Raw genomic sequence first — 17,724 nt, 5'->3', positions numbered from 1 at the left:
ACTCCTTAATCATCTTTATCAAAGATCCGGATTCTAAACGCCAAAAGTTCAGAATTAGGATTTTTTTCGTCACGGTTTTCCGTACCCTCTGCAATTTCATTGAAATATGGGGCAAATTAACAACTAACAAGGAAGTACGAAGAACGTGCGACGAATGTTCCGATTCCGAAACCTATAAAATTTCACACGCATCAATGAGAGTAGGGGCCAAAGTCCAAAGTTTATTCTCACTTTGGTAAGTTTGGATCCATAATAACGTTTCGGAATGCTCGTAACGGTGTGTTACAGTTTGTCAAAGAAATTAGAAGGATTTTTGTCGTAAGAATTTGACCCCAGTTAGCGTCTCTTTGACATCGAAGAAAATCTTTTGACACTTGAAAAGCGCCAGGCGTTTATCGGTCGTTTCGGAAAAGCGTTAAGGGACGGAAAACGTGAGACCATCGAAAATCACGAGCCCAAGGGTTTTTCCACTGTTTTCGATTCCTGCTTGTCGAGACACAAGTCAGGAAATAAAAATGGCTGACTAAAACGAGATGTGAGACTCATTGACGTTACAGACGGACAATAAAATTGCCACCGACGCGTGTCAGGTACAGTTACGAGTCTATATATGAGGTGCAACGGGGCTCGTCTGGTCATTTAGATGAATAACCGTTGAGATGAAACGTCAGCTTCTCGTCTTGGCCCTCGCTCTCGGGCTTGCGACCTCTGCAAACCTGCCGGACATAACAACCTACGCAAAAGTGACCAAGAATGGAGAAGAGACGAACAATACTCAGGGTGGATTCGGCGGACCATTGACATGGCTGATCAAGTAAGCGCCGATATAATATTGCAGCATCTAACCAGAGCCCGACATCGGCTTGTCACTGAACATCCTCGTTTTGTTAAAGCACATTATCAACGAGCAACAAAACGAAAGCCGAAGTTTCGGAGGGTCGAAGTGGATCCGACGTCAGCATAACCGTTTCGCCTGTCTACGTTCCGCCAAGAATTCCTCAACTGCACAAAGGAGAAGCCGTGGATTATCCAACCACAAAGAGGTCGGTAAATTGACCGCAATTCTTGCCTTCATTCGTCACAAAAATGACACACGTTTCATATTTTTCAGGTATTCAACTCTCGACGAGGAAATGCTGGCACGTCTGGACTCTCAGGCGGGTCGAAACAGGGCCCAAGACAGGTTCCATCCTCCGGCAATATTCGAGCATGACATCGCTCACGGAAACGCAATGCGGACAAAGCCGATGGCCAGTTCATCGTCTTCTTCGTCTTCTTCGTCTTCTTCCGGACCATCCGGTTCAGCTTCACAGGACCCGGGCGCATCCAGCAGCTCGGCCTCCACAGGGCCGGGATACTCTTCACCCATTTTTCCGGGTAGCTATGACTACAAACCTCCGAGTTACCTGGACGTCAAGCCAATGACCATGTCCATGGACAGCTATTCACCGCCCGAAACGATGCCGAAGGTGAGTTGACTGGATTTTAGAGCAAATACACTAGTCGATGGAGGTGAAACTTAGTATTGGACACTCTGGACTAGTTCCGTTGGGGAAAATCTTCTGGGTGTGAGTGTAGATCTAAATAGAAAATTCGGTCGGATCTCAGAGATCAGAACGATCGGTAGGTTCAATTGATAGTAATCCGTGATGAGAGATTGTTGTACGGTAATTGAGACAAAGATTCCTAGATACGTGAGAAGCTTGAAAGTATTTATTCCGGATTCTGACCGTTCGGATTGATGAGATTTGATACGAGGGTGAACCCGAATTATGGTAACTCGTCACTATGACGTAGACTGAAGCATCTAGTCACGCGAACTACTCAGATATCGAATACATCTCGAGGTACCGATGAATGAATGACAGAAAAACGTTTTTTCCCTGAACGAACACAGGCTCCGAGTTCATACGACTCGCCATCGATTCCGTACGGACCGCCAGCGGATTACCCTGACCACGACCATGATCACGATCAAGATCACGACCATGACCATGACCACCACTCCTCGGACCCTGAACTCAGCAGCGAGATCCATTCCTCGGACTTTGGTTCGGGTCCGATATACGGAGGCTCGGTACCGCCAAAGCCAGTGGAATACGCTGGTCACTACGATCACCCAGCGTTCGCGGACGATCCGTACATCCACGATCATGACCACGGACACGACTTCCACCACGACATAATATACGACCATATACCGGACGACCACACGACACCGGAGCCTGAAATGATGGACCAGCGTCTGAACAAGCGACCGTACTCGTACTATTTCGTCGGTAAGAAGCTGTGGTACGTACCGCTCTACTTCAGCATATACTTCATCATCTACATCGCTGCTCTCATACTGAAGAGCATCGCCAGGCACAAGATCAACTTCCCACACGCTCTCGCTTCCGCCGTTCAAAGCAGGAGCAACGACTCCCCCGGGTGGCTCGACCTTACCGTAAAGGTACTCGAGGGCATTGAGACGGCCGGGAAGAGGTTCGCCCAGAAGGCGTAGCGCCAGTTGGATTAAGTGTTCGGTTCGATTACCAGTTTTGAGACTGTCGTAGGAAGGTCAGAACGAGAAAATTCCTCTCGCTCCGACTTTCTCGTCACTCCGATTGAGCCCCCTTGCGACCAAGTCTTGACGTGGTTAAGAATTATTCGCATCTCGGCTGTCTAGTGGAGAAAAATACGAAAATGCACAGGGTACGATATTCTGTTTACTGTACCGCTGTACATAGGTTAAGCCTTATGTTTTTTTTCTTTTTTAATTTGTATAATAATTAGCCAAAATTTGTAACATGTATATATCGTCGACGATAAACGAAACCAATAAAAGAAATTCCTTACTACACTTACAATCAAATCAATCTCTCACCGTCACCCAATCATCTCTATTCAGCTGTTTCAACGACCAATCAAACCTATGTGATAATCACCATAGATTCTATATAGATTTTGAAACTGTCGTTATGCCAGAAATAAGACCAAAGAAAAAGGTCCTAGTCGATCAGATAGTGTATTAACTGGATCACTCTCATTCTAAACCATTAATCAAGGGGACCGTCATTGGCGTGTCATGAAAAGCGATTGACTTTTCCATTTGAGCATGGTTCGATCTTTCACGATTTTGGGACCATGATGACGCCGATTCTCGCAACGTCAATCCCGCTGCTTCGCAGCCAAGGTCCTCGCCTAACAGAATTCGTGTCGTCCCAACGGCCGAGTTCTGGGACCAATTATCGTCAGTGTTTAGAGTAGTGTTTCAACGGGACTTGGCTGTGATCGCTAATCAGCTGTTCCAACGTACCAAGGTATCGAGCCTCGATATATGGAGCATCTAACTGGTCCCCATGTGCTGGTCAAATCCACGAGCCACGAGCAGGTCGACAAGTTCACTGGCTAATTGGACAAGCAAATGACCCAATAAGTCTTAGAGGCTCGATTTTCTGGCCTTGAACTCCGAGCCGAAGAGAAATTCCATGAAAATGGTTTTACGCTTTCAAGAGCAGTTTAATATATGATCGTCCTTTTCACCCTTTTCTAAGATTTTTCGGGGAAAAGTTCAACCAAGGGAATGTCTTTGAATTTACATATTTTACCATATCATCGCACGCATATTTCATTTAGAATAATTCAAAGTATGTCTGTATCTTAAAATTCATGAAATATTTTCAACCGATTATATTTTCTTTTTACTTTTTTGGATTCGAGTATTAATTCATCAACTAAAAGCAAAAGGTCGTACGTGCTGGTATGTGCAACAAAATAAAAAAAATAAATAAAATATTGGCAGTTACGCCCTTCTGTTTTGATCGTTTTTTTTTTCATGTAATTATTAATGAAAAATGATCATATCTGCCTGTCATACGACCATTTGCCTTTTATATTTTCAAACGCTTGATTTCGTTTGATACGTTTTAATAATTTTAAGAGCGAATGGTGAAAAAAAAAATATTATACGCTCTTCCGATATTAAATTCGCATTTTTGGCAGTTGCGATCTTACGCCATTAGACACGCGATTTTATTCGTAATCTGAATTTCTTGTCGAGAAAAATTGTACACTCTGCGAAACGAAATTTTTGTACTTTGAATCCAGGTTTATTCGTTAATCATATTTTCAATCTTTCACCAATTACTCTGATTACAAATATATTTCCAAATTTACATGCAGGAATTGATCGGATTTTTTTTTTTTTTACCGTTTTTTTGCCGATCTCTTTAAGTTGGCAATTTTTTCGAAAATTGATTGAAATTCAACCTGCCACCATTTTGGAATAAATCGTAATTGAAGTTGTTAAAAATCGCACACATTTCTACGCTCAAAGAAAAACTTGGAAAATTATCACTTCTGGAAGAGATTCCCGAATGAAAAATGAAAAAAAATTAAATAAAATATTCCAAACTCAAACTAGTATACAGCGACCGATAGCTAAAATTAGAAATGAACCTGGTAACGAGAACGGACGTGCGGTGAAGTGTTTGAATGAAACCGATTAGTGCCGGCAGAAATCTGGAGCAGTAAGTTTAACGAGGTTTAATCTATTCATTTCACCCTCAGTTCAATAAAGTCGGCGTCTGATGTCACTCTCGAGTCAAATGTTAAGATCGATGAAAAAATATTGTCCAAATGATTTCAACCTACCCGTCGATAAGAGTTTATAAAAATCTTTCAGTTTTTAATGTTTAATTTTTCTAATTCTTCACCTTTGATCGTTTCAGTTTTTACACAAGACTTCTTTTCCGCGATAACAAATCCCAAATTATTTCCGAAAGGCACGTGTAAAAATCTTCAGTCACGGCTTATTAACCTATATCGAAAACGAAGGGCAACGAAAAGCTCGAGTATAAATATATATGAGACACGATAAATAATAAAAATAAATCCCTGCCGGGTGGACTCAATAATTGGGAGAACTAAAATAGCATTCTTAGATTTTCGACTATGGATCGATCTCCGTCGAACTACGAGCCAATTTTATTCCAGTATATAGATATTCAAGTACAGTCTGGGCGTTGGACTTGTAACAATTAGGACGTTTAACACCAATTGATTGTTTACCTAACGTTTCTTACGATACAGTTACGAAGATGTGAGACGTCGAGCATCTCTCACCCTCACCGGCTCGGAGGCTCAGTTCGATCTAAGAAATCCCCCGGAACGTGTCTCGTCCCCAAAAAACCTCCTGAAATCGTTCACCGGACTTCGTCGTGATTAGAGAAAATAATAAAATAAAAATTCCATACAAATTTGAAAAATATCAAAGTTCTTTGCGTCGAACGGTTGAACAGTGAAATAATGTAATTCTGGAGGATGAGAAAAAAATTTAATTACGTATAACGCAGAGTCGAAATGCTGTCGAAAATTTTTAATTGATCGAAATTTGTTCGCGCGATTGTAACGTTTTAGGTATTTGTTGCAAAAGTGTTCACAGTGACGTACAGAAACTACAAAGACGTGAATTACGATATATATATATATATATATAATTACTCCTGATCTTGAATCGTAATTTTTCGACAAAATTTTTTTTTTTTTTTTTTTATTCAAACTTTGTCCTCTTCTCATTAGGAAAATCTAGGTGAGTTTTCGTTCTTACAATTGGCATACTTCAGTTTGCTTTCGATCCTCTCGACGAATTTCCCAGACTAATATTTCCGTTCTTTTTACATTCTCAAGTCAAAATGGAATCAAGTTTTCTGCGCGAATCGCTCCTGTTTCTGGCTTTGATCTGTTCGGTACTGTCAGCGACGATCATGGATGATTCAGAAATCGAGTCAATAACGGGTACCAGAGAACCGGAAACAGTTTCAACGACGGAATTGACGTCCGGAGTCGCGACTACCGTCCAGTCCTTCAGGTAAGACTTTCCACCGTTAATCTTTTTTATGAATTTCAATTCCAAACGAAGAGAAAGAAAAGAAAAAAAAAAAAAAACTGTACAACGTTTACCGACGTTGCAAATTGCCTACGTATTACTTTTTGCTTATCTGACCTCAGAGAATCGCGATGGTATCGACCCGGCGGACTCGCAAGAGGAGGCGACGATCACGACGATCACGACGACATGCTGGATTATCACGATGCCCATGATGAACACCACGAGGAAAAGGCCATGGTCGAGGGGAAGGAGGATTACTGGGGAGGTTACTACGACTTTCTCATTAACGAGGGAAGCTACAAATTCTGGGCCGTATTCCAGGTGAGAATATTTGAAGCCCGATGAACTGATTTGTGTTTGTTTCAACAAATTTTTGTAAAAAAACAACAAAGAAAAAACCTTACGAAAATTTTTGTACCTAGAACTATATTTTTCGATTGTGGTAAAAAAAAAATGAAAATAGTCAAGGACTGAGCGGTAACCGGAACTAAAAGTTTCTCCCAGTGTTAATCCTAATAAAAATTTACAAATTTTTTGGATCATTGGAATCAAAGAAATTTTCAAATTTGCAACATTTTGTTATTTTCAACATCGGAATGATAGATTCGCAGGTTCTAAATTCTAAAGTTGAATAATCGCGTTGCAGTTGCGGGATAAAAGAGTGCGTAAAAAAAAAAAAAAATTTGTAAAAAAAAAACAGAAACCTACTAAATAACGTAAATTTTCAGCTCGGAACAGCGGCGTTGCTGATTTACAGCGGTTTCGCAGCTTTGTACTACGCGAAGGTAAATCCATCGACGGACGAGGACTACGAGGATTACTTCCTGCGGAGACGTCGATCGATCTATCGACCCCCTCAAGAAAGGACTTTCCTCGGTCTGAGTCCCGAGGCTTTTCAAAGGATACTGGACGCGGTGGCGAGGGAATTTTACTGACTGTGCTAAAAACATGTTAAGCGTATTCCTGGATGGCAATTTTTTACAACTTCTCTTTTATCGGTTATGCATATTGTTCGCGCTTATCATCACGCGGTTCGAATTTCTATAATTGTAATTCCGATACGCGAATGTTAAGAATTCAACGTGCAGTTTATCACATTCTATACGATATATAATACGTTTATTATTATACATATGGATAGAATGTGGCGATAAATTTCAGCGCACGTCTGTCTAGGATATACATGTTTCTATATATTTTTCGATTTACGTAAAATGCGTTTAAAGACAGTAAAAGAAAATTTCACTTTCCGTTCGTTTTTCAATTAATATATACATATTATTAATTATAATATACATATATGTATATATCGCATTATAACGACGGATTGCGACAATTTCTTTCCACCGCTGATAATTAGGAACGATTTTATACGAAATGTGTATTAAGATTGTTCTTACTTTGAGCAGGTGTAAAATTATCCATATTATGTATAGAATGTATCGCAAGCTCAGTCTCACCGCTATGTCTAACATAATTAATCTAATTATAACCTTTATACTTAAAAGTCTATTTTAATGTTTAATAATTAATTTTTGTGTTTCTCTTGTTTTCTTTTTTGTACGATGTTTTTTTTTTTTTTTTTTTTTTTGTAATGTTCTCCGCGTTTTTGTACACGTAAATTTGTACCTGTGTACGTTCGTACGAAATGCATGTGTACGTAAGCGTGCGAATTCAAAACCCGAGTAAAAAAAATAAATTATATGCCATTTGAAAAATGTTGTAAGTGTACTTTATTTATACGACCGTAAGAATCATTTTTACGAAATAGAATCGGTTTAAAAAATGCCGCATGTAAGGGTTGAAACACTCCCAAGCAGTACAATTTTTCAGTGTTCAATATATTTATTGAATGATGAAAAAAAATAAAAAATTGTTTTTAAAAAAACATACACCGCTTCGCAATCTCTAGTAGGAAAAAATTTTAATTCCTTAAATTATACAATATACAATAGAGGTAAATATGGGGAGTAAAACAATTTCGAACAGCGTTCCTTCCCTCCCTCTTTTTATCCGTCCGACGATATCGGATCAGCGTAGTTCGTCCGTCTGTCGCGACCACCGAGGCGAACAGCAGCAACCGGGGTTTGAGTTTTTGTTGAAAACTACACGCGAGAGTCTCTCTGGAACGAGTACTCGGAGAGATATCGATGCGTTGCATACGAACGCGGCATGCAACACGCGTATAATTAATGTCTGTAAGTTGAATCGGCGAAAAATGAGGGAGGGGATATGGTCGACTAAATATTCGCGGTGCATTAAACGGCGGTAAAAAACGTCGGAAAGTGGGGCCCGATAAATCAGAGAAGGGCCCCTCGATCGAAACCGTCGAAACCTCGGAGGCAAATTTTCTTGTCGATGTTGCGCGCGCATTAAACGAACACGCCTGCAGCCGATCTTAAGGTGACGCTATAGTTCGTCTTTACCGACCGAGCGATGTTTCATTTATTAAGCTATTATCCGCGGAGTCGACGCATCGTTGACCTGAAAAATTTTCCAGCCAGTGTGATTCTACGTCTGTAAATCGCCGAACACAAATATCAAAGTGAAAGAAATTATTGTTTTACTCAACGATAAGATGAGAAAATGTAATCCTCTGATTGAATTGCCACTAGTTGTAGTTGGTTACATTTTCTGGCGTTATTATCGTGTTGAATAGTAAAATTTTACGATACGCTTTCTTGATAAATTTTATTCAAAGTCGAATGTATCAAAACCGGCAATTGTTCCTGATTTCAATAAGTAAAACTTTAGACAACCGACCAAATAACATGAGAAACAAAAATTTTGAAATGGAAGAAGTAATCTCGATCACAGACTTGAGTTGAATGATTTACACATTTGTAAAAAGTAAAAATACGAGACTCGTGTTGTGTGTTATTTAAAGATTCTAAATTTCAGGGCATTTTTTTTTATTAAAACTGGACACCGAATCGGATGAAAAGATGTTTAACATAAAAGCTAAAATACGGTGTTACTTTATTTAACGTATTTTTTATACAATTTGAATATTGACAAATTAAAAGAGTCGCGTGGTTTAAGGTAATCAAACAGTTCTCGAATGAGTTTTCTGTAATAAAATAACTATATTAGTAAAAGTTATTTACTTTTCGTCTTTCGATGTTTAAAAATTCATCAATTTCAATAATATTTAAGCGCTGTCGTGACGCTCACGGCATTTTCCCTATTCTCATGGTGGCGCCACCTTGTGACGTAGAAGAATCAGACCTGCCTTGTGGGCCCCGCTGCATTCCCCCACGTCCAGCGACCCGCCATTCGCCCCCAGAATCGACGCGCCAATTTGAGAAATTTCCGATAAGCGTGGTGTAAGTACAGGGTAGAGAGATGCGGCAAGGACGAACGAACGAAGCGGCAGAGAGAAAGGGGAGGGGGGGGGGGGGGGGGAGCGGTGGGCCTGAGGCCCTTTTCGTCCGTGACTCAAAACCCCGGTTTAGTTTCATCATAGTTGCAAGTAGTTGATTTAGTCTGTTGAAAAAAAAAGGAAAAAAAAACTGTATTTCCTAGTTTGTCCAACCACGAAATTGATTTTAATTTTTTTACCCAGAAACGTACTTTTTACGGTTATGGTTAAAAATTAAGTGATAAGAATTAAAAATTTTCCTTCGTGAAAATCTTCGGAACATAATATAAAAATTCACCGGTGAAATTTTGTTCAATTTTCTCGTAATAAAAACCGATTCTGCATTTTTTGTGCTACATATGAAACTATGATTAATTATTTCTTATGTAGATAATCAAAGTCGTATCAACAAATATCGACGGTTTAAAATTACGCTTGCATAAAGACCGTTCAAATGAACTTCCCTCAACTAATCTTAATTAAACACTTATTCGTTCGCTAAATTTTTAATGTTCTGTTGCACTTTGTTGATGTCTAACGCTTCTTATATTCGTAATTAAAAAACGTGTCCTTGCAATTACCAGCTTTGGCTATAGCAACAAAATCAATTCGTGCGTGACAACGATATCTAGAAAAAAAAAAAAAAAAAAACGGGAGAAATCATTGGAAATTCCCGCGATGAAATGTGCATGCAAAAAAATCATGAAACTAGCTGCGTAATTGTCGGTATAAATTGGCTTGAAAAAAAAAATTATTGTGTCCATCACTGTCTTGTGTTAAATATCTGTACACACGCAATATGGCGGGGCATCATCGTCAAATTCTGTGGTAATTTTAACAAGGTACAGTATTAAATAGCTCCAACGACCGAGGGCTGCGAAATTGCGCTGCGCGGTTACAAGACGTCAGGTTTATAAAATAAAGACTCTCCTGTGGTTATTATGACGTGAAAAACGTCACAGCGAATGCAGTCAAGCTGCAGGAATGTACCTCGGATGGAATTTCGACGCATTCTTCTTTTCCTCGAGATTGGCGAGCCGGAACGTCGCGTCGCGGCGGCGCAATTCCATATTTCGTTACTTCCAAACACTGATTTTCAACGTCAGGATTTCAAGAATTCAATTAATTACTCCGTTTCGAATGGCGAAACAAAATTGTCACAAGCAAGAATGATAAAAAATCAATGTGACTAAATTTCAATATCGAAAAATTGACCACAATTTTGCAATAATTTGGGCAAAAATTTACGCAAAGAAAGCAAAACAAGAAAAAAAAAAAAAAAATTCGCGAACGTCAGGAAAGTCACGAGTGCTTTTTGTTTTGTTTCTTTTGATTTTTTATAACACAATATAATCACAGTTTTAAGGATTCGTCGGATAAGAATAAAATTGTTATTGAACATGGCAAGAAAATGTGGAATTCAATTTTTTTCTTCATTCAAGTAAATTATAAGTACCTACTCATACAACTAGGGAAGAGAAAAATCGAGCGTAAAGGAACGAAAGCATCAAAATCAGATATAAAGAGAGAGAGAGAGAGATCCCTTCAAGAAATGCGTGTTTTTGCAACCTTACCGCAAATCGTCGTGTTCCCAGTATATCCTCCGCATTTTTCTACACACAGCGATGGACAGTCCGCGCAGATTGTCATTTGTTCGATCTTTCGGTGAATTTTTTTGTCCCAAATAAATAAAACGAAAGAACATAATTTGCGGTGCATCGCCGCTGCCTCCTCGGCCGTCTTTATACGGCACAAAATATTTCACCGGTTCTACGAACTAATTATATTTTAATCGTACCTTTACCTGTATATATATATGTGTATATATATATATATATATATACACACATATATACCGACTTGCAGGACAAACACATCTGCACGTATTTCGGGCATTAAAATCCTGCGCAATTGATATGCTGATGAAAATTCGGAAACTGAATTAGCATATTATGTTACAAGTGCGGAAAGTGGGCTATTTCCAACCAGTGTGAAGTTTGCAGTTGTGACACGCAATTTTTTTCAACACCTGTATACAGTCAGGTTTGATTTGAGAAGCAAACCTAACCTAAACGCGCAAACTTCGGTTGAACTCAGCCCAATGACGTCACCGGCAGTGCGTAAAGTCCGTGCGTGAAATTAAGTTGTAGAAAAGTGAGCATGTGTCAGGAAACTTTTAGCGCGTAAGACTGAGAATTTCAGCTAAGCTAAGCTAGGTTAAATCTAACTTTCCAAACAAGTGTTGGAAACTAAAATTTTCGCAAAATGAAGTTCTACTCAATTCACTACAGATTCCCTGTTTGAGTCTGAATTTTATGATATCTTTGATTTATTCACTTTCTTAAGCGGAGACTGAAATTTTTTGAAAATCGAGTAACTGTAACAGGTGAATTGGAATTGATTGAATGTATTTTTTATTTATTTTTTTTTTCTTGTGTAACGTGAATAGGGACGGAAATACCATTTAGTAACTGTTTTGAAAACATTCTACACAGTATCTAATGTTGTAAATGATGAAAAGTGGATTTTTCTACTTTAAAATTTTTTTTTACCAACGATCGGTAAGATCGTAAATTACCGTTGACGATAATAAGCGGAATCGAACCGTGATCGATCTCGAGTTTCGTTTCACGTAACGATGTCGTACATTGTACAAGCCGCGTGCGAATTGTGCTCGATGCAATTACCGTCTTCTGCTTTTTGGATCCCGCAGTGAATTTCACAGCGCCGTTTCAAGAAAAGATCGCACGCAATCGTGGTCGACAAGCACGATCGAAGAGTTAGTCTTGCATGCAGATATCGTATATGAGATAATCAGGAATACGCGTTGCATGCAGCAGTTTCAGGATCAGAGATGAGAAAAAAAAAAATAGTGCAAAGAAAACGAGAGGCATTTTTCAACGCGAAAAAAGGAAGCATCAAGCATCAAGCATGAACGTGTAAAGAGAGAAAGAGGAAGAAGAGGAGGGACAGAATAAGGAGGCATTACTGAGCCCCGGGGCAAAAACGATTTTGCAATTTTGTATAACCAAATTGGCGCGCAGGTGTGCGAGTATATCTGCCGTTGTATTTTATCTCGGGCCGTGGGTGGGTACACACGTGAGTCGAGTCGATAAATTATCGTCAGAGCGATAAACGTGCGATAATCTCTCTCTGCGCTCACTTGCCAGCGGCCGATGATCCTAGCGATGGCCACTGAGCTGAAAATAATCGATGCATCGATTAATCGGGTCGAAAAAAATAATCGAACACGTCTCGGTTGAATGGGTAAAAATTAATCGATTAATCGATTATTTCGATTTTTTTTTACACTGGGCATTTGAAACCAAAATTTCGTAAATTTCAGTACGTAGTCTTATTACGCTGGTGGCGGAAAAGTTTTTTGATAATTTATAATTTCATTCAAAATATTTTTAAATTGCAGATGAAAATGTTCATTTATCTTTATCATCTATTATCAAAAACCGATTCTGAGGAAAAATTGAAAAATAATCGATTATGATCGATCGAACGGGAAAAAATGATCGATTTCATTGAAATCCTCAATCCTTAAATATTTTTTCTATCTTGAAATTTTTTTCCATTTATTTGAATTTTGAATAATTGTTAAATTATTCGGTTAACCCATTTTAGATTTTTCATTTAAAATTCTCCGTTCCCCTGAATTGAATATTGAATCTATGAAATCTATGAAATTCAATATCCCACGCAAACGAATTTAGCTTCACCTCTATACTCGATAGTTTAATGTTTCACCTCCTGATTGATCATTTATTCGCAAAAGCCGATATCATAAAATTTTGTGACACGCTGAAGTAACGTGTAATCGGCATAAAAATAAGAATTCTCTATTACATAAATTTCCGAACATTCTAACGACAGAAGAAAATATAATCTAACAACATTCTGCGTTCGTACATAATTATATGGAGTCGAAACAACCGAGTTTGACTCTAATTGCGGGTACGATTACTCATGTCGTAAATGTGAGTGAATGTATAAGAGAAAGAAGTTGAGAAAAAAATTACCGAGCATAATAAAAATTATAATACGCGTATAATCTAACAACCGTACAAACCATGGGAGAAACGGTATTACAAATAGGTAAGTATAAAATCACATCATATCTTATACGCGTATGAGTTCCAGCGATGAATGTAATAACCGAGAATTAGGTGCGGGTTACGTGAAAAAAAAAAAAAAAACAAAACAAAAAATTAACATGCGCTGATTCGTATCCACGTAACGTAACGTCCGCAATTGTGAGAAGAAAACGAGACGCGGCGATGAAAATTTCGCGATTTGAAGTTGCAAAAAAAAAAAAACTAGAATAGTAAAATGACAAGATAAAATATAAAAAGATTAGTGATTTACAAAACACTTTTTTCGCTGTTTCAAATATTGCGGATCTTGATGCATAAGAGACGATGAAAAATTTTTTAGCTCTCAGATTTGTGACGAGCATTGGATTTTTCTTAACATATGTTCAAAGAAAATAATTCCACACGGCACTGACGGTAAGTAACTAAAGTTATTCTATATATTGATTAAAAGAATATCCGACCGGTGGGAAAAAATCTCAGTATAAGTTGGTACTAACCGAACTTGATACATGTACAAAGTTGAACCTCATAAAGGGAATTGAAAGAGCACAAGGTATAAACCTGTGATTTGCCTGAAGTGCATACGTGTGTGTGTGTAGGGGATGAATACGCATGCGAAGTATTATATACGCAGGCGAACGTGATGCAAATTTTTACACGATTGTACGCCGGCGTCGATTATGCAAATTTGGATAATTGAAGAAAAACCGTAATCTCGGCATCGGGTAATTATATTCACTCCTCGATGCTTCGTCACGCAATATCGAGCACGATGAGCGAAACCGAGAATCGGCAGGTACTCGAAACCATACCCGAGTAACGCTGTGAGAAACGCGTTTACGCTTCAGAATCATCCGTAAAAATTTTACCATCACGTTCGGGTGATTAATATTCGTGAATTTTTGATTTTCAAAAATTTTCCATCCAGTCCAGGACTTTAAATTCAAACGGTTCGTGCAATTTTCTGTTTTTTCGCCATTTAATTGTTAATATGCGTAAAATGTTGAGAAATAAAATTATCAAATTATGATACAGTATTTAAATGGTATACGAAAAACAATCCGAATTTAATCGACGAATCGAATTTCTTCGAGAATTTAAACTTTTTGGGCCTTTTTGGATCCGCTGAAACCTTGTGAGATACTTTCAGACGTTTTTCAAAATTCTTGGCAATTTGTTCACACGAGTTACAGCCACGTAAGACCACCTTTGTCTCAGCGATTTGGGGTTTTGGGTCCTTTAGGATATTATTGGGCCTGTTTTCGAATTTTCTGCATTCAACTGTTATAACTAGAGTCACAGAACAGTAATAACGCAATGCATGGTACGAAGGATAGTCTAAATTTAATCAACGTGTGACATTAATTTGGAATTTTTGATTCTTCCAGCTTTTTTTTTTTGGATATAATTTATGCCCTTTTCGAATTACGTTTAAAATCATTTACCGGAATAAAAACGAGTAATATTTGATTTTTCCAGGACTTCTCGGGCTCTCGAGTGTTTTTTAAAAACTTTGAGCCTCTTTTTGAATTCCCGTGCAACAGAGTCATATAATCTACGATAAATTTGGTTTTTGGAAAATTATCACTCAGGCACATTTGTATTTGATACTCGAGCGTAAAATATTCAGGATCGGCCTGATCCAAGGACCGGTAACCGGCAGAGCCGCGAGTCTCAACCTCACACAAAACCGCTCGTTATACATATTTTCTCAAGTCAACGACACGATATTCGAATACACAGGCATACGCGCTCTACTCGTATGCATTTTACTGTTAGCCGTCCTCGCGCACGCTCGAATATTCGCGTTAAATTCAAAACTCCCACCCTATATTAACATACCGTATACCAACAGCGCTTCGAAATTGTCGAGCAAGCAATTTTTTTCCTTGATATGTTTATCAAGAGATAAAAATTCTGCATTTGATATTTATTATTTTTACAACCGTTCTGTTTATTGCTGTACTTTTTTTTTTTTTTGTCTTTCGTGTGAAATTTAAAAATATTCACAGACCGGAAAAAATTGGCACTTGTTCAAAGACGAGCAGAAAAGATGAAAAAAAAAAATAAATAAAAAAAAAAAGGTGGTAAAGGAATTAGAACAAGTATGTGATAAAAAAAAAAGAAGTGACCGAACGAGAAAAAAAAATCTTCCCAAGATATCCATTCATTCGTTCACTCATTCATTCGCTCGTCTCGTTTAGTCGTTCATTCATGTAGAGCTGATTTTCCGGTAGACTTAACGAACGAAAAGGATAACATTTTTTTATCTTTCTTCTTCTTTTTTTTTTTTTTTTTTTCTTTTTGACGAACAACACGAAAGAGAAGACAAAATTTACGGATGAAGGCACGCGAGTAAAATGTTGCGATGTACGCGTACGTGAACGTATACATATACAATATATAACCGAATTAACATACAATACAAGTCGAATTCGTATTTCTATGCCGACACATACTACGGTTTATGCATTGGTTTATACAAATAAATACCTATTTACATACGATGGTAGGAACGTCTACCTAAAAGGTACGTATAATGTACACATATATGTATGCATTTATGTAGAAATCCTAAAAAAAAAGGCGGAGTGCACGGCAGCGGAATGTTCGAATAATATCTCAAAGCTGTGCGCGCACCCACACACGCACACACACACACACACATATATAGAAAAATGTGTAAGCGGACAGGCATATGATATACCAATAAGTGTGTAGGTGAAGTCGACGTGAGAAAACCGGACCGTCTCGCGGTCAATGGCTGTGTAGTGTTGTGTAGTTCACTGCCAACCGCGTTGCTGCAAGAGAGTGAAGAGAGCGAGTGGGGAACACTTCTTTATACCTTTGTATCTATACAGAGCCTGGTCCGAGTATACACGTTGTGCCTAGGAGTGTAGCTTCTTTCTCTAAAAGATGGTGAAAAAAATGCGCGGGGGAAAAGATACTAAATTTATACATATTTTTAAGTTTTTAAGTTTTTAAGTTTTTTTTTTTTTTTTTAAAGAAAATGAAATCACTCGGAGCAATTTGAGGGTAAGGGATTTGTTATTTATAGTTTCAGATGAGATGAAATTTCTTTGAGTTGAAGACACCTTTTCGGAAAATTGTTGACAAACAAAATTTTTTAAAAAAATTTTGGGATCGCAGTTCAAAAAGCTAACCTCAAGCTCGAATCGATGAACAGGTTTCAAAGGTTGTTTCAATATTTCAAGTCAAACGGATGAAAATTGACCGAGAAATCTGCGGCACAAGATTGAAAACTTTGCCGTTTCCTACTTGCATGCGCTACGTCACCATTTTGTTTAATAATTTCAGTGAAAAAGTTGTAAGATGTTTTCGAAACTATAAATAACAAAGCACTCAAACTCAAATTGCTTCGAATTAATTTCATTGACTTAAAAAAAAAATTTTTCAAAATTTCATAGCGATTCTTTTAGACATTTGGTACAAAGTTACTTGAACGGTTTGATTTTGAAAAAAAAGAGGCACGTCGCAGGAGTTCTAAGCATACGACGTGTATACTCGCTCCATTGTACAGAGTGAACTGGAATCGACTCCGAGGTTCGTCGTCTGCAAAAATTTAACGCGCACGCGCTACAATAATTCGAGAACCGCTGTTTGCCAGGGTGACCAACTCTGTCTATAACCTCAAAAACTTTCACGCTTGTGAGTCTAGCGCAAGTGTCACCGCGACAATTACTGTAAAAATATTTCAGGTTACGTTCATAACGGTTGGTCACCCTGACAATGCAACCGCTCTTAGACTGTTGCGCATGCGCGTTAAATTTTTTGCAGACGACGGACCATTCGTACAGTCGTTAGAAATTCATTATTCACGTTATACAAACACGTGCTGCGCGGTGTCGATTCGGTTGCCTGACAACAGGCGGATTGCTCTCTACTCACGCGTCGAAGTCTCTAAAATTCGCCGACTGCCAATTAATTCTCACAGCTATCGTGCAAGTGGTATTATTATTATTATTATTGTTATTATTATTATTATTATTTTTTCAATTATTTCTAAGGTGAACAGAAATTGTTAATAGAAAACACCCGACTTTATATTATAATTTCAAACGAAAGTGTTTTCAACTTATTATATATACTTCATGTTAAAATTTCATTCGTCTAGGAATATTTTCACCCTCGGTTATTCGAATTTCTGACTAAAATACGATGACGATGTTACTGACATTTGTATTTCACACATATATATATCATGGTCGAAAGTGGCCCAAAAGAGGGTGAAAGAAAAGTCCTGAAAGGGTAAAAAAAAAAATTCGTAGCGAGGCCGAAAAAGTCCCAAAAAAACATTCTATCCTGACGGTAAAAATTCTGACAGTACTTCACGCTTTGCATTACTTTGCATCTGAGGTGAGAAAAAA

At 38.1% G+C, this 17,724-nt stretch overlaps 2 protein-coding genes and 1 long non-coding RNA gene across 3 annotated transcripts in view; 2 read left to right on the top strand and 1 right to left on the bottom strand.

Annotated features, from left to right (window-relative positions):
- Nucleotides 1-17,724, bottom strand: part of LOC124293589 — a 66,091-nt gene that overhangs the window by 24,993 nt on the left and 23,374 nt on the right. The window lies entirely within an intron of this gene.
- LOC107222190 lies at nucleotides 425-2,844 on the top strand. Its single transcript, XM_015661450.2, has 4 exons — nucleotides 425-814; nucleotides 894-1,043; nucleotides 1,112-1,469; nucleotides 1,898-2,844. The coding sequence occupies exons 1-4, from the start codon at nucleotides 660-662 to the stop codon at nucleotides 2,501-2,503; spliced, it is 1,269 nt and encodes a 422-aa protein (XP_015516936.1). The 5' UTR covers nucleotides 425-659; the 3' UTR covers nucleotides 2,504-2,844.
- Nucleotides 5,127-7,619, top strand: LOC107222189. Its single transcript, XM_015661449.2, has 4 exons — nucleotides 5,127-5,572; nucleotides 5,671-5,851; nucleotides 5,992-6,193; nucleotides 6,601-7,619. The coding sequence occupies exons 2-4, from the start codon at nucleotides 5,676-5,678 to the stop codon at nucleotides 6,805-6,807; spliced, it is 585 nt and encodes a 194-aa protein (XP_015516935.1). The 5' UTR covers nucleotides 5,127-5,572; nucleotides 5,671-5,675; the 3' UTR covers nucleotides 6,808-7,619.

Source organism: Neodiprion lecontei, chromosome 3, assembly GCF_021901455.1.
Source record: "Neodiprion lecontei isolate iyNeoLeco1 chromosome 3, iyNeoLeco1.1, whole genome shotgun sequence".
NCBI lineage: Eukaryota > Metazoa > Arthropoda > Insecta > Hymenoptera > Diprionidae > Neodiprion > Neodiprion lecontei.
Note: the sequence above shows the minus strand (reverse complement) of the source record. Positions and strands in the feature narration are given on the sequence as shown.

What these genes read in the sequence shown, in the direction of transcription:
- LOC107222189 (XM_015661449.2), top strand. Translation starts at nt 5,676, where the DNA reads ATGGAATCAAGTTTTCTGCGCGAATCGCTCCTGTTTCTGGCTTTGATC. An exon ending in ACTACCGTCCAGTCCTTCAG is followed by an intron (nt 5,852 to 5,991) that starts GTAAGACTTTCC and finishes ATCTGACCTCAG; the next exon opens with AGAATCGCGATGGTATCGAC. An exon ending in AATTCTGGGCCGTATTCCAG is followed by an intron (nt 6,194 to 6,600) that starts GTGAGAATATTT and finishes GTAAATTTTCAG; the next exon opens with CTCGGAACAGCGGCGTTGCT.
- LOC107222190 (XM_015661450.2), top strand. Translation starts at nt 660, where the DNA reads ATGAAACGTCAGCTTCTCGTCTTGGCCCTCGCTCTCGGGCTTGCGACC. An exon ending in CCATTGACATGGCTGATCAA is followed by an intron (nt 815 to 893) that starts GTAAGCGCCGAT and finishes GTTTTGTTAAAG; the next exon opens with CACATTATCAACGAGCAACA. An exon ending in CGCCCGAAACGATGCCGAAG is followed by an intron (nt 1,470 to 1,897) that starts GTGAGTTGACTG and finishes GAACGAACACAG; the next exon opens with GCTCCGAGTTCATACGACTC.